The sequence below is a fragment of the Diadema setosum genome, chromosome 13 (assembly GCF_964275005.1).
Source record: "Diadema setosum chromosome 13, eeDiaSeto1, whole genome shotgun sequence".
Taxonomy (NCBI): Eukaryota; Metazoa; Echinodermata; class Echinoidea; order Diadematoida; family Diadematidae; genus Diadema; species Diadema setosum.
The window spans coordinates 21689878-21707547 of NC_092697.1; the positions used below are offsets into that span (position 1 = coordinate 21689878).

At 39.8% G+C, this 17670-nt stretch overlaps 1 protein-coding gene across 1 annotated transcript in view; it reads right to left on the bottom strand.

Annotated features, from left to right (window-relative positions):
* LOC140236478 (uncharacterized) overlaps positions 1-13174 on the bottom strand; it is a 139594-nt gene extending 126420 nt beyond the window's left edge. Inside the window, exons 1-2 of the mRNA XM_072316401.1 lie at positions 13156-13174; positions 6425-6688 (exon numbers count right to left, since the gene is read on the bottom strand). Coding sequence (XP_072172502.1) covers positions 6425-6688; positions 13156-13174 — 283 coding nt within the window. The remainder of the gene's footprint in view (positions 1-6424; positions 6689-13155) is intronic.
* Between the last annotated feature and the right edge of the window lie 4496 nt (positions 13175-17670).

Genomic DNA, 17670 nt, shown 5'->3' on the forward strand with positions numbered 1-17670 from the left:
AAGGTTTGTTCTGTTTTAAGGTATAAACTCCCTATTTCTCCATCTTACACTAGCACTAGCACTGATCTTGAAATCCCCCAATGGCAAAGGATGCTGTATTTTGTAATTTGTATGTTATACCAGTATATCATTCACTTAACGGATCGTTGTGTGATTTTTCTGGCTAACCTTATTTTTCTTCTCTCAATCATTATTAGGTGTATTATTGTTATGTCGAGTGTGTTTTTTTTTTCCCTCATCAGAATCAAAGATTGACTGTGCAGGTGGCTGATTTGAGAAGGTGTTTCCATAGAAGACTTGCAGTCCTTAGAAGACTTGAGGTCCATCCATGACCATTGATCGTGCTGTCCACTAGCTTGCTCCTTTCATGGGTACAAGTACATGATGCACATGCAGTGCTGATTTACATCAATATGTGTACATGGCATCCTCCTGGCTGAATTCTGGTGCAAAGAAGTGGATCATCTGATGTCATGTTTTTTCCCGTTTGTCATGTCATCAAGGAGAAGATATTCCTTTTTCTTTGTTTCTTTATTTCAACCAAGTATGGTTCATTAGGAATTTGAGCATATAGCTGTAACATACCCAAATTCTTGTGCAACATCCTCAAAAACCAGCAGCATGCTATGCGACATTGTAGAATATTTGGGAGTCTTTTATTCCAGCAGTCATTTGGGAGCTAGCACAAGCACCAAACTTTAAATCATCCAATGCTGTATTTTGTATGTTACGTCATTTTCCTGTGTGATTTTTCTGCCTAACCTTATTTCACTTCTCTCAATCATCACTATTATCGTTATGTTGTGTTATTTTTTTTTTTCCTCATCAGAATCAATGATTGATTGTGCCAGTGGCTGACACGAGAAGGTTTCTCCATAGAAGACTTGAAGTCCACCCATGACCATCGATCAGGCTGTCCCCTAGCTAGCTCCTTTCATGGGTACAAGTACATGCAGTGCTGATACTTGTATGGCATCCTCCTGGCTGAATTCTGGTGCAGAGAAGTCCATCTACTGATGTCATACTTTCTCCCGCTTTTCCATGTCATCAAGGGTAAGATACTCCTCTTTCTTTCTTTCTTTGTTTCTTTCTTTTTTTCAACCCATTATTAGTGTGGTTCATGAGGAATTTGAGCATTACACTGCAGCATACCCAAATTCTTGTGCAACATCCTCAAATACCAGCAGCATGCTATGCAGCATCCTAAAATATTGGCAACCTGCTTAAAATAGAAAGTGATCAATTTTTGAAAAACATCAAATTACTCTAGGCAATTTGTGCACAATACATGATATGGAATGTTGAACGTAATGGCTTCACCTGTATGTGGGCATTGTGGCACTTAGGGGTTAAAATGATTGTAAAAGTACACTGTACTTTAAACAGTATCTCTCCAGCACATTAGAGTGATGAAATGATGGCTAGGTGTACCACAGCAATCTAATCCCATTCTTCTTATGTTTTTTGCAAGGTAGCTATTCTGTGCAAGAATTTTGTTTGAGTATTTGAAGTAGAGTTTAACACGTACTACATGTTATTATTATTTAAAAAAAATAATAGCGTAATGAATAAATTCTCAGTTCGTTGCAGGAGTGATCTTCCCCAAGAAAATTCTCACGGCCACGGTTGCAAAAGAAGGACATCTCAAGGCTCCACAACGACAAAGGGCACACTAACCAAGCTATATCAAGACCTAGTTCCTGCGAAGCCTCATCCAGAAGTTGCACCAAAGCTTACTGCTGGATAGTCTTGGACAGTAGAAGTACAAGGACAGTTTTCAAAGCATGTGAAGTGTGCATGTATGCTCTCATGTCAGGACTGTTGGTTGCTAGATAATTTTTTTTTTTTTTTGGATGCTGTTTTGTTCAGTTGTCCAGTGCTCCTGGTGTCACTTTAGTCCAAATTTGCATTATCTATACAAAGCTACAAATGATCATGTACATCAAACATGCACTAATGTATGTACACTGTATTCAATTCTTTGCAGGTGATATTGTTATAGTTTTAAATCATGTGACTGGCAATAAGCCATACCTACGTACAGTCAAGATGCTGCTCATGAAGCAATAAAAAGCTACTTTTCAATCGTAATGTCAGCAAAGTGAGCAAATGTGCATTCTTATGTCTTATTTGTTGTCTGAGGTTCAGTAAGAGTACATTTTCTTCATTGATCTGTTTACATAAACCTACAGTTTTGCAACTGGAAATAATGTGATATTTGTATGATACTTTGACTTCTCACACCCAGCTGCTGAAAAATAACTTTTGAATGTATAATCATAATTGACTGTTTCTACCCTTGTGTACTTTCTTATTTTAAAGGTGCCTAGACCCGGTAGTTGCTGCAGCGCTTTTGGATGAGAGTGCCGATCACCATTAGCATTGATACAAAGACTGCCGAAATTGAGCTGTCGTCAACAGTAAAGCGCGTAGGTGTTGCTAGGTAATGTTGCCTTCATTGTCTTCTCTGCGTGTCAGACAGTCCGTAGAATTTGAATGCCAGGGTGCATGCTTCTTTGTTTGACTTCAGAGAAAAAAATATTAAAGCTGTCATCATCAGCAGTGGATTGGACTTCTTCGGACTCATGGAAATGGGTCAAAGCGTAAGCGCTAACGATAAAGAGGAGTCGATAGCATAGGTCTCTCAAGGAAGCTTGTGCCGTGCGCCGTGTACGCTAACGATAAAGAGGAGTCGATAGCATAGGTCTCTCGAGGAAGCTTGTGCCGTGCGCCGTGTACGCAAGCAAACCACCGGGTCTATGTGCCTTTAAATGCTAATGACAGTACAGTCAACTCCAGTCAGTCAGTTTTGACTGAAAAAGCGCATCAAATTGGGCAATGTTTGACTTCTGCATGTTCAGAGGAATACACTTAGACCCCGTTTACAGTGCGAGGCTCGGCCGCGGCCGAGCCGCGGCCGAGCCCAGCCCCGCTTCAGTGTAAACGCGCAAAAGGCCAAATGCGAGGCCAAAATTGGCCTCGCATTTGGCCTCGCTCTGGAGGTGGTCTCGGCCGCGGCCGAGCCGCGGCCGAGCCCTGCCTCTTCTTGGTGTAAACGCAAACTGGGCCAAATGCGCGGCCAATTGCGCGGCCAATTTTAGTCTGGCTTCCAAACCCTCTGCTGTATCTTTCGCTATTCAGGATATTAACCCCCTCAACGTTGAAAACTAGTATAGTTTAAGGTGGTTTTGTCCTGCAAAGGATTTTTTTCCTTCGGCAAAGGCCTTTGCCCGAACGGCGACTTCGTCGCCACGGAATTCATTTGGCAAAGGGTCTGAAAACCAGACAATACCAAATTGCGTTTGTTTACAAGCAGAGCGCCACTACGACAAAATATTGACAGGTTTGAATTAAAAGCGCGGCCGAGCCCAGCAGTGTAAACGGACAAAATTGCGAGGCTCGGCCGCGCAATTGAGGCCGGACTCGGCCGCGGCCGAGCCGCGGCCGAGCCCGGCCCCGCACTGTAAACGGGGTCTATGACTAGCTTCTTTTAGTAAACAGTGAATCAATTAACACTTACAATCTGCACCCATCCACCAACACACACATGGAAGTCAGTTTTTAAATACAGCTGTACATATTTTTTAGACTATAGCTAGAAGGAAAATAATAGAGAATTGGTTTTCTCCCGTTTCAGAGTCCAGGTTCATATACATGTTTACAAATGTACTGTATCATAATACATATGTATAGGAATTGTAAGAATTATTATTCTGCTCCAGGTAATTTACTGAAAATATTTTTATTTCATCACTTCATGTGAAGACTCTACTGTGCTATTTATTGATCATTATTCATCAAATAGCAAAGCAATTGTGGAAAAATATATTTCTCTAACCAATTTTCCCCATGGTTTCTCAAAGTACTTGTGAAATACAACTGTAGTTAAAAATACATTTTTCTACGATATTGCACTGTGGTTAAATAGTGGGTTTACTAGTACTATGTACAATGGATCATGGTTGTATCGTGATTTGGTTTGTAATTCTGTGGTTTGGCAGCTGTAAAACCATGTTTTCATCTTTTCCTAACCAAACTTTCACCTTTACCTAACCATGGTTTTACACTTCCTTAACCATGGTTTCACTTTTTCGTAACCATGGTTTGGGCACGGTAGAAACACAGTAGTGACCATGGTAAAAACCACAGTAATGTCATGGTAAGTGCGTTCCAATTTACCACCTTTAAACCATGGTTACCATGGCTAACCCATGCTAAACCTATGGTTTAACCGTGGTTACCATGGTTTAACAATAGTGCACCATTGTTTAACTATGGTCAAACTATGGTTTAACACTAGTGCACCATGGTTTGACCATAATTAAACCATATTGCCCTATGGTTAAACCATGAGTTTATCATGGTTTTATCTTTTCCTAACCGTAGTTTCACCATTTCCTAACCGTAGTTTCACCATTTCCTAACCATGGTTTTACACTTCCTTTACCATGGTTTCACTTTTTCTTAACCATGATTTTGGCTTGGTAGAAACACAGTAGTGACCATGGTAATACCACAGTAATGTCATGGTAAGTGCGTTCCAATTTACCACCTTTAAACCATGGTTAACCCATGCTAAACCTATGGTTTAACCATGGCTACCATGGTTTAACCATAGTACACTATTGTTTAACTATGGTTAAACTATGGCTTAACACAAGTGCACCATGGTTTGACCATAATTAAACCATATTGCACTATGGTCAAACCATGAGTTTGCCATGGTTTCATCTTTTCCTAACCATAGTTTCACCATTTCCTAACGATGGTTTTACACTTCCTTAACCATGGTTTTACTTTTTCTTAACCATGGTTTTGGTACTGTAGAACCACAGTAGTGACCATGGTAATACCACAGTAATGTCATGGTAAGTGCGTTCCAATTTACCACCTTTAAACCATGGTTACCATGGTTAACCCATGCTAAACCTATGGTTTAACCGTAGTTACCATGGTTTAACCATAGTGCACCATTGTTTAACTATTGTTAAACTATGGTTAAACACTAGTGCACCATGGTTTGACCATAATCAAACCATATTGCACTATGGTTAAACCATGGATGGATCCAATGTAAAACCATGGTTATGCCTCATAGTCAAACCATGGTATTTTTTTACAAGGGTGGATCTATGTCATTCCAGGGATCAATTAGGGGCATTAATTTTCTGGTAATAATACACAATGCTGATTAGAAAATGTTTGGTATGGCAATTTTGATGATTGAAAACTTGCATGTTTAATAGTCATTTTGAAAGATATGCACAGAATAATTACAGTAACTGTGGGCATGAAAGATGAAGATGGGCGTCACTAGTGGAATTTTTCCACTCACAAATTTACAAACTACTGCACTGTATGTTAAAATCTGATACAAAACCAGAAAGGTAAAGTAACATTAAACTAGAAATGTCGCTACAGCGACTGGTTATACCCCCGCCAAACAACATTTCATAAGCTTTGGTCAAAACAACATTTCATAAGCTTTGGTCAAAACAACATTTCATAAGCTTTGGTCAAAAAACTGAGGAAGTAGTTAAATCCGCAAGATCTTTCCTTGATCTTCTGCCATTAATATGCCGTTACCATGGCAACGTACTTTCGGGTACTGTCGAAAAATGCGTCTTGCACATCTACAACCAAAGGCACACATCTGTACCAAGTTTCATGGAAATTGGGCAAAAACTGAGGAAGTAGTTTGCAACACAAAATTTTCCATCATTTTGGCTCATAATATGTGAGCTGTTACCATGGCAACATACTTTTTGTCACTGTCAAGAAATGTGTCATGCTGACCTATATCCTAAGACAAACATTCAATATGAATTCCATGAGAATTGGAAGAACACTGATGAAGCAGTTTTGCCATGAAGCATTTTGCCCTATATTTTACCAATAACATGCCGTTACCATGGCAACGCACTTTTTGCCACTGCGGAAATATGTGTCTTGCACATTAACATATTCAGATGAACATCTGTACCTAATTTCATAAAAATTGATCAAAAACTGTGGGAGGAGTTCGCGACGCAAGATTTGTACCCATTTTTGCCCATAATATGCCGTTACCATGGCAACATACTTTTGGGTACTGTCAAAAAATACGTCTTGCACATCTACAACCCAAGGCACACATCTGTGCCAAGTTTTATGGGAATCGGTTGAAAACTGAGGAAGTAGTTCGCGACGCAAGATTTGCAACGGACCGACCGCCCGCCCGACCGCCCGACCGCCCGACCGTCCGCTGATTCCTATATACCCCCTTCAAACTTCGTTTGGCGGGGGTATAAAAAGAATCATGTTTCTTTCATTTTTCTACTTTACATTATTTTCGCATTACAACCTAAAAAATCCAAGTTCCTTTCTTTTTTCTACTTTACATTACTTTCACATCAAAGCCTATATCTTGGCTCAAGTGACATACCTCGAACAATAATTCTGTACAAGGCCCCCCTTCCTTGACGTCGCATGCCACTGTTGTGAATCTCATAGATGCCTTCATCCTCAGCCACGATTGGATTAGAGAATGTGAACGTGTTGGTCGTCTGTCCTGACTCAGGATCTCCTCCATCTTTTCTCCAGACAGGACTACCAGAACAACTACCTGTAGCTGTCATTTGAATCTTCACTCCTGTGTCACCTACATTCACTGTACGGGTGAATCTCCCATCCACAGGCTCAAAGCAAGCTAATGCACAGAAATAAGCATGCCATGCATCATCAATATACCATGATTTGATTTATCAGAATAAAGTTCTAGAGTGGTATGTCCTTTTATACAACGTCCAAGTAGATCCTTGTAATTTGATTGGAGGATTGTTGGTGACGTGATATTCAATAAGTACTCCATTCAACGCGCCGTGCAATTTTGGTTCTATTTTTGCGTGCAACTTGGTTCGATTTTTTCGTTCTATTCCACGGTTCGAGAAATTGTACGGTACTGCATGTACTGTGTGTTGCATATTGAGGATCGCATGCAGCGCTAGCGCAGTGTACGTGTGCGGTACATGCATGCGCGTATGTAGGCCTACGTAGTGCTAGTGTACGTGTATGAGCGCTAGCTGTGACCTGTATCTACACTGATTGCACAAGCCAAAAAGAGAATCGCAGTGGATCCACATGTAAGTGTGGCTATATTTTTCATACATATATAGACTTCTAGGCTTACTTAGACCTACCCAACAATCCTCCAACCAAATAACAAAGATCTACTTGGACGTTGTATAAAGCAAATAGTGTATGGTTTTACTCGTGCAATGGAACAAGATTTCGCACTCGGTGAAAGATGAAGCGCACTATTCAACTCGGCTTCGCCTCGTTGAATAGAACGCCTCTATCTTTCACCTCGTGCGAAATCTCGTACCATTGCACTCGTGACCATTCACTATTTGTATACTATATCATACTATTTGTCATACAGTTAATACACCCCAAATCTCTGTTGGTAATGAATAACCTCATATGAAGGTAATTTGGGCATTTCAGAGGGGCCCACATTCTACAAGCTCTGTCTTTTTAGTGGGTCTCTCCATTTTTCGCACTTTAAGCAAAGTTATACATGTACTATATTTCGATCACTTCTGGTTTTTTTTTTTTACTACAATGTATAATTACTATGTGGTCCTCCTCAATTGTTTTATATTCTTTTCGATACATAATGTTCTGTTTACCTTATTCTCTGTTGTCAAAAGAAGTGTAACTTATATGTTTTGTCGAAAATGAAATAAACTTTGAATTGAAAAAAATTATATAAATCAGCCATGTCATTATCAGTATGTAAGAAATATAGTTGAGCCTCTCGCGAGTATCAATCATCAATTTGCAAAAAATATTGTTTCTCTATTTATTTCAAACTTGTATGTGCCCTTATTAGAGCTCATCATCTTGATTACAGATGCAGACCTCACAACCTTTCAAACTAAAAAATAAGGATGATCTGGTTCAAAAGTAGGAAAGAAAGAGCAGTTCCCATAGGAGTGTGTAGTAAAATCGAGAAAAAGAAGAAACTCCAGTTGACACAGGAGGTGGTAATGGTCAAAATTCAGAATTTTTCCTCCAAATCCAGGATGGCTGGGAGGTCTGCAGATGATTCATTATAAAAATACTATAAGAAAAATCCTATTTTTACCAAAGTTAGAATGTTAATGAGAATGGGCATCAGCATAAAGTCAATATAAAGTCAATGATATAAAAGTTTCATGAAGATACCTTGAGTCATTTTCAAGATATGGAGAAATAAGTGAAATGTTAGCATTTTCATTTGACTTTTGAAATGGCCCCAAAGCTTTTCTCAGTTAATCTTTATCTGGTAATATGTGTATATGAGTACATAATATGTTTATAAGTAGAAAAATGAGCAAAAGAAAATGGGATTCCATCGGGATTCGAACCCGAGACCTCCGGACTGCTAGCCTGGTGCTCTGAGGACTGAGCTATAGAAAGCCCTAGTACAATATTCGTTCTAGAAACCCTTAATTCTCAATGCTTGAATGGTCAGAAGCTATAGCAGTGTGTATGTACGTGATACGTGACAAGCACACGCATAAACCTGACATAAACCCGAAGGATAATTCAACTTCTGGATAAATGTGAGAGATCACCAAAGTGATGCAGCACTTCTGAGTATGTAACAAATACAAACAGAAGGAAACTTACCAGAAATAAATATAATTTATTAGTGGAAAAATGAGCACAGAAAATGAGATTCCAATGGAATTTGAAACCGAGATCTCCAGATTGCTAGCCCGGTGCTCTACTGACTGAGCTATATACCGATTTGAGCGACTGTTCATGGAAGTGCGCCCTCTTTGGGTGACGCCATAACTGGGGGCCATCCAGGCCGCGTCAGCAAGTGCCGTGCGTGGCAAAGGGTGCCAATGGCAGCCAGTGCTTTTACCACCCAGCACCAGCCAAGCCGGCCAGCTATCTCTGGCAGTGATCGACGCATCTGGCTTTGTGAAAACTGCATTTTTTTCGCTCACTAATTGTAAATTTCGTTGTACAGCAGTGATTAGCGAAATTCGTGAAAAATTTAAACAACTTATACTGAGTATGAGCGAATGGGTAGGTGACATATGATTGTAGCCAAAACTTGAATTTCAAGGTAAATATCGGTGCGATCCATGAGTGTTTGTAGACTCACTATTTCTATGGCGATGCCTTGGGTACTCGTGTGTAAGCCCCATATATTCACATTTGTGTAAGAGAATAAAAACCGCCGGGGAGAACTATGGCTAGGCGCAGGCAGACGTCTTGCGAGTAAGCCTTTAAACTGTTGAGAAGTTAACTGATATAATTAAATACAAATAATGAATCAGAATCTTGACCTAGATATGGCGCTGAAAGTTGCAACTTATCGGTTAACTTAAACCTTTTTAGGCTTCAATTTACTCAGGCCAGCGGGGTAGAATCTGTCTAACGTTAGATCTTGTCTGAAATTCTAGGCAAGAGTCCAGACTAGACCTATTGACTTTTAGAACCCTACATCCTATATCATTTTCGGTTGTCACTAACTTCAGGCAAGCCTAAGTAAACCAAATGGAATACAGATCTAGGCCTAGGTGTTTCTAAACCGTATAAACTAAAGTCGCCTGATGTCAACAACCAAAACTTCTACTGTTCTAGGTCTAACCGTTAAGTAACATTGCATAACATCGTGCAAAGTGATTTTCAGATTATACTTTCTTGATATATATGATTATGAAGCAGATGTTTGCCCCCATCCATGGTTTCATATTTATAAGTATCAATATCAAAATTAAAATTCAGAGTTTCAGGCCAAAATTGAAAACCTAGATACCTAGGCATGCTTTTTTCCTCCTCAAAATATAACTTTGTATTTTCCTGTACGTATACATAATTTATTTCTATTAGTTTGTTGTCTATTGTTTATCCTTCGCACTTTGTACTGTATATATGCTTATGATGGATTTTCTGATTTACCTTGTGTTATGTTTGGTTGGAAGAAAAAGAAAAAATGAGAATGAAATAAATGAATTGAAATGGTCAATGCAATGCTGACCATTGAAGAAGTGAAAACAATATAAGAATTTAACACATCTTGAAACATTTTGCCTGTAGTGTAGGCTGTAAATGTTTGTCATAACAATATGATATAGCCAGGCAGTATAATATTTAAACTTTGGAAAGTAGTGCACCAAGCATAAAAAACAGTGAATTATCAAAATCTTTGATCTTTTAACTTGTCTTCTAATATGAACAACACATTTTACGAATATGTAGTGATAGCCTAATTAAATAGAGGATCTAGTAGGCATAGGCCTAACTCTGTTTCAAAATCTGTGCATTTTCTACACCCTTGTATTTCACTTATCTCTAATTGTATATTCATCATGCGTCAGTGGTGAATGAATTTCACACACTGCAATGCGCAGCTTCCATTTCCGTTTTTTCTGTTATTTGTGCACCCAACAACTGCACAATATTTTCCAGGTCCTAGGTCCTTTAAAGTTTTCATTGTAGCTCAATGTGTCTGAATCACTTAATTTGTCCAAAAAGGAAGGCATTAAAAGCTGCTGAAAGACTTTGGCACAGTGATCAGCGTGACAGCAGTGGTGGCCGGATAACTATGCACGATGGGTGCGCTAGGCTGCTGAGGTGACTGTAACACCAGTGCTACTCGCTAGGTTTGGCCCCCAGCTATGGTGACCGATATAGCACCGTTTGTGTGTGACGCACACACACACACACACACACACACACTTAAACCTGACATGAACCCGAAGGATTATTCAACTTGGTGATAAATGGAAGGGATCACTGAAGTGATGCAGCTTTTTGAGTATGTAACAAATACAAACAGAAGGAAACTGACCACAAATAAATCTTTATTAGTGGAAAAATGAGCAAAATAAGAAAATGGGATTCCCATTTTCTTTCCTTAAACTGGGTTTCATTTGGATGAATGGCTAAATTGTTTAGGTGAGCTGGTCAAAATATGGGAAAAATTGTGACATTTGAACATACTTCCTTGATGTCTGACATGCACCATGGCCAAAATCTTTCCCTACAGAATCATTGTGCAATAATGCATGATGCATACACATGTACCTACAAGTTTTGTAGTTTCATTAAGTGTATGCCTTGAGTAATCATTAAGGTATAGAAAAATAGTTTCACTTAAGCATTAAGTAGCTGAATTTTAGCATTTTGGTCTGTCCTTTGACAATTCGCAGTACATGCATATGACCTAAGTTTCATGAAAATACCTGAGCCATTTCTGAGATGTATGGAGAAAAAAGGGCAAGGTTTTAGCATATTTCACATGACCTTTGACCTATGACCCCATGGCCCACAACTTTTCCTAGATAATTTTGTCTGGTAATGCATGTATACACTAGATTTCAAAAAAAAAAATGTGAGGCATTGCATAGATATCTATAGGTGAATAGCTGAAATTTTAAGAATTTGACCTTGACCTTTGACCATGTGTAACCGAAAGTTCACAGACACATCTTCTTTTAATCATACATAAATAAAAATGCCAAGTTTCATTTGGATATGTCTAATAGTTCTTAAAGGACAAGTTCACCTTCATAAACATAAGGATTGAGAAAATGTACTCAATATTAGTAGAACACATCATTGAAAGTTTGAGGAAAATCGGACAATCCGTTCAAAAGTTATGAATTTATGAAGTTTTTGTGCAGTAACCGCTGGATGAGAAGACTTCTGCAGTGTACGATGTCACATGCATACAACAATATAAGGAAAATATAAAGAGAATTTCACAAAATTTCATCTTTTGAAAAAAGTACACATTCCCTTGACTTGTTACCGACATATGTCATGGGTAATATTATTCCCCCTACCTTTAGAAAGAGGCAAGTCAAATGCTCTTTTATTATGCGAAAAAAATGAAAATATGTTGAATTTTCTTCACATTTTCTTTATACTGTTGTACTCATATGATATCACAAGCTGTAGTAGTCTCCTCATCCAGCAGTTCCAACACAAAAATTAAAAAAATTCATAACTTTTGCATCAATTGTCCAATTTTCCTCAAGCTTTCACTGATGTGTTCTACTATTGCTGCATTTTCTCAATCCTTATGTTTATGAAGGTGAACTTTTCCTTTAAATTATGCTGTCCACAAAACTGATTAGGGGCCTACAGGTGGATGGACGGACAGACGGACGAACACCCGAAAACATTATGCCTCCACTGACACTCTGAGGCGGAGGCATACAAAAGGAAAGAAAAGAAGAGCATCAATTTTCACAAGAATGAGAGAACAGATTGTGTCATCAGAAAACATATAAGACAATGATTTTGGCCTTCATACAAGAGACTACAGTGTTCACAATATTGTGATTGAATTCTGCTACGCATGAAATGAGCTGGAAGGGAATGGGGGAGCATCATCCTGCACACGTGATCAAATGTTTTGCCATTTATGGAAGGCTCTGCTTTAGAATTTGACATTTTTACTATATTGAACCTCTGAATATCAGTCCAGGGACAAGTGAATGCATACTATGTAAATATCTACCTGGTGGTGTAACACTATGGGTGCATTTATCTACTCACTTCTTGCACAGAATAGGGTTTCCAAACAAATTGAAGGGAAAATGTAATGGTAGAGGTAAATGTATTGGTCCACAATTAATGGTTAACCCACCCCTCTCCCCTAACCAAATAGTGCCCCAAAGGGAAACTCCCACACCTACCCTGAACAAACTTGAAACTGCATTCCCAAATATGCATACTCATAGAAAAAACTTAGCTCTCTCACTTTTGGTTCAAGAGAAAAAGGATTTTTTTTTCATGGATTATCTACTAAATATCTTAGGGCTTTGATGACTGGAGGGAGGGGAAGGAAGGCCAAGGGGGCATGGTGCCCATTTGAACAAAGTGACATCCATTACCCTAGGGATGTTACCTCAAAACCTGCTAAAGGCCCTGTCACACCTTTCCCGGCAAGCTATGCAGGCTTGTTCCGTGTATGGATTTTCCAGCATGCAGGGTAATTTTCTGCGGGCTGACAAGGATTTGGGCAAGTTTTGCGTGCTACTTATGTTCTACTCACGTTCTAGTTACGGGCTAGTTGCGTGGGAATTGCCAGCCAGGTGCTACCGCGACAGCCCTTCTACTTGTGTTCTGCATGGACATCAAAGGGCAATACCCGCGACTTACCTGGAACAAGTTTGAGCATGCTCAAGAGCCTGTCACAAATTTCCGGGCAAGCCTTGCTTGTGACTTGCGGGGAACAATTTTTGCTACCCAGAGGTCACCATAGATGGCCTGCACAGTGATCGACAGTACCTAGCACGTACCTGCCTGTAGTTGATGCGCATGCAAGTCTGATTTACCCAAAGCCAAGTTTTGAGCATGTTCAACTTTTTCTGTGTTTCTCGCGGGGATTGCCAGCAGAGGTCCACACAGAACACCTTGCAGTAGGAGTCCCGTAGCTGCCGCAAGTCACAGGCAGTCAACCCGCGCACATGTTGAGGGTCAGCTGTGGCCAGGATTATGACATTCTCTTGCACTCTGCCAAATAAATATTCCTACAGAGGAATTCCTTCACTGAATTGTCAGCTCCCACATGCCTGACATGCAGGTCACACAGAATACCCGCAAGTAGAACTTACATGTAGTACAGCACACATTCAGCAAGTAAAGCCCCGGTCACAAAGCACTCCACGTTTAAATCACGTACAAAAAGCTATGAAAATCTGGTGGACGCAGTCATAAGTGGTAATTCTTTGGTCAATTTTGGTTTTGCCGTGTTTTATAAGGGGTATGGCCGTTGGCGGCTGTTCCACTGCTGAAGCACTGCCTAAGCATGGCTAACCACATCCAGCCACGTGTATGTACACAGAAAAAATCCATTTGTCAGTGATAAGCCGCTAAACACACAATATTTCCCGTGATACCAACGCGTAACAAGCGTCAGATGACCGTGATCTGCCCGTGATAGACCGCTAAACTTTCGCGTCTTACCCACGTCTTACCGCGTCTCCCCAAGTTTGAATCACTGCCGGAACATGGATTATCACGTGTGTTTCACGTGTGTTGCACGTCTTTACCACTTGTGCCGCCCGTGGTTGTCCGCGGAATAAAATTTTGAGCAGTTAAAAACTTTTTACCGCGTCCGACGCCTTTCCGATTTTTCCCTGCGTCCTGCCATGTCTATAAATTGACCATAGCTTGTCTTAAAGCGCTGTGTGACCAGGCTTTAAAACACATGCAAAACTTGCCTAAATCCTTGTTCGCCCTCAGAAATTGTCTGGTATGCTGGAAAAATCCCCACAGGCAACAAGCCCAGAAAGGTGTGACAGGGCCTAAACATGGCTGCGGGTAAAAAGGATTTGCGAGTGGACCTTCCGGGCGACTACAGGCGAGATACGTGCTAGGTACTGTCATGTGTGGGCCATCTGCGGGGATCTCCAGGTAGCAAAAATTGCTCTCGGCAAATCACACTCACAAGGCTTGCCCGGAAAGGTGTGACATCAGGGCCTAAAATGTGGTGAAAATCCTCCATCAGGTTTTCAAAGCACCATTAAAAAAAATTAAAAAGTTTAGGCACATTGCCAAGTGATTAATCTCTGTTTAAAGGATCACTTTTAAAAGCAGGCTAAAAACAGTCCTAACTTTATATCTGGGACAAAATATTCCTACAAATTCAATTTCTACATTGTCATCTTTAAACACTAGCTACCATTATAATACCGTCACTTCTTTTGAAGAATGATGATATTGTCTGGTCGTCAAATCCTTCTTGTGAACCACGGCAGTAAAATGCTCCGAATCCCTCCACATCCCACTCAGTACTGGATGGAAATACTACACGTCTGACACCTCGATTACGGTCTTGAGCTTCAGGTAGGCCAGGTGAAGTGTCACTGGGGATTGGTGCTGTCCTACCAAAGACACGGGTGGCTTCTGAGGATGGAGAGCTTCTATAGCACTGCAACTGGATTTCACCTGTACTCTCAATGTTTGAAAATCCACCTGAAAGTGTTGTGATGTGGACCCGTTCACCTGGATATAGACAAATCATATACATAGGCTTTGAATTATTAAAAGAAAAAAACTTGCAATGGCTATATGTTTTGATGTTGTAAATATGCAATAACTTTCACGAAACTCGGCCTCTACCTTTCAAGAGTTTGTCATGTGAGCACAATAAACACCTGTAGACATGCAATGGATATCATGATGTTATATTCAAAGTTTCTGAAACTGGAATGCCATAGAAGGGGGAAATTTATCTTTAATAATGAAAGCATTAATATCAACTGTAGTAGCATCTCACTAAAGCTATGCAAGACTGCTCAGCTGACATGTAAGTTATGACCACGCAAGCATCAGAAAGACCACAACAATGAAAGTAGCCACCTTAGTCTCATGAACATCACATAGAAAGAACTTCTCATTTGCTTCCTGTCTCAATAATATAATGATTACGTTTTATGCCAGACTGGTGGGTCTACTTATAAATTGCATAAAAATGTTGACTTCGACAGAACACAACTGTTATTTAATGCTGTGTATTCCACTTGAGGTTTGGTGCCAATTTTTGTTATTTCCTTATTTGAGAACAGTATTGGTGAATAAAAATTGATTCCTAGATTGATAGCACTCTGCATGCATCCAAAACAAGAGAGACATTCTCATCATGAACTAAATGTTACAGATATGCAAAAGCAGTAAAACAACAGTCGTCATACTGCTCTGTTGTATTATTAAGTCAGCAATGAGCAAAAAACAGGATCACAAAAAAAAAACAACAACAGCATACCTTCATGATGAAGTTGTGAACTTAACCTGACACTATTGTATTCTCCTGTATATGATCCTATCATCAGAGCACACACTGGTATGGTGATTAAACATCAGAATAATAATAATAAAAAAAAACACCAATTTTCCAGTTGTTGCCATTTGTTTGCAAAAATGCTTGCCGATAGTCACCAATTATTTCCTTTTCACTCTTCAGATTGGTTTCATATTCCAAGTAATGTGCAGTTCAATGTTTCCAGGTTAGCATGACTGTAGTGTCGGGGCAATCGATAACAGCCCATCATTTTCACACAACAAAGATACACTCATAATGTACTCTGTAAATGAATCCCACAAGGAATGGAACAATCATCCCCCAGCATTCCCACTGATTCCCACTGATCAATTACTAGCCATCCTCTTTAATGGCACGAAGAATAAAATCAAGACTATTTTTCAATGCATGATAATAGGTTAAGTTTATTACAAAGTCTTGATCCAAATACCTGTGATTAACCTCCCCAACATAAACATAAGTTTCTTAGTGAGTGAATCTATTTTTTCTCTCATTATGTATAATCCCATCATGAAAACAAATGTCTTCTTTACAGTGTCTAATGGTGCATAATGCTGATCAAATGTTTTCCTAAGCAGTGACATTGATGGCATAGATTAATGAAGTGGCTTATTTATGATTGTGTGTTTGTGTGTCTCTCTATCTGTGTGTTTCTGTGTGTGTGCTTTCTGGTATAGCTGACAGACTGTTTCTTTTTTCCTTTTTAAATCTATAGTGAAAATCTGCTCCATGTTCAGTGTGATGTTTATGACTGAATGGACCAATATCAACAACACAGTGTTACAATTTCTTTTCATTACAAGTTCATCAAATGGTTGAAACAAGGAATGATTCCATTACTTACATATTAAAGGGACTGGGGAGGAGTGTTGGAGCCCAAAATGCAAAAGTACTATTTCATGAAGTGAAACAGGCAAAAACAAGGGCCAATGCCTATGAAAGGACTAAGCAATGAAAAAGAATCGATGAAAAATACGGCATTATGAAGATATCTATGATTTTGTGAAGAGCGTTACATGTAATGCTTGTCAAAATCACAGGGGGTCGGCTTAGAGGCTCTCCGTTCAAGTGTTGTTTTTGCCTCCCTCTTTTGTCCGATTTTGGCACAGCATTGATTTGTTGTCTTCTCCTCGGCGAAAAGCAAGCCCAAGATAGAGTGTACAGCTAGCTGTACATCGCCGCGATCGCGAGGCGAAACCCGGGTGCCTGTTCACCGGCTAGCGAGCGTTATCGGTGCATTTCCCGGCATCCGCCCGGCAGCTAGCTAGCACGGGTCCGCTCGAACTCTGCTGGCTGCGTATATAGGCCTACTTAATTACCGTACCACTCCATCCACACAATAATGGAGCCGCAGGAGGAGAGCGAGAGATCTGTCTCCAAGAAGAGGAAGACCATGAAAACCAGTGACAGAGTATGGAGATGGCGACAGAAAAATAAAATGAAGTCAATCCCAATTCCCCTCAAGACACTAGGGGCTGAACGACAGAGATGTCATTTCACTTCTGCTGGATCGGTAATAAATTTGTGAAACTCGGAAGACTTCATTCAGTTCAGTGTGAGTAACAGTTACTTCAGTTAGGACCTAACGTTACAATGTTTGTGTAACATTGCTGATAAGAGATGTCACTTAGAGGATCTACACACACTATACTATTGTTATGAGTAGGCCTAGATTAGTAGTTTTGTTTATAGGTGTCCTATGCCACACACCCTAACATGTTTCTATTACGGTAAACTAAAAGATATATCACAATTTGCCTGAGATTTTACTCACATGTGAAGAAAGGCTACATCGTACATGCAGATTCACAAAGCCAAAGGTGTACCGACTACCGGTATTCAGAATGCGA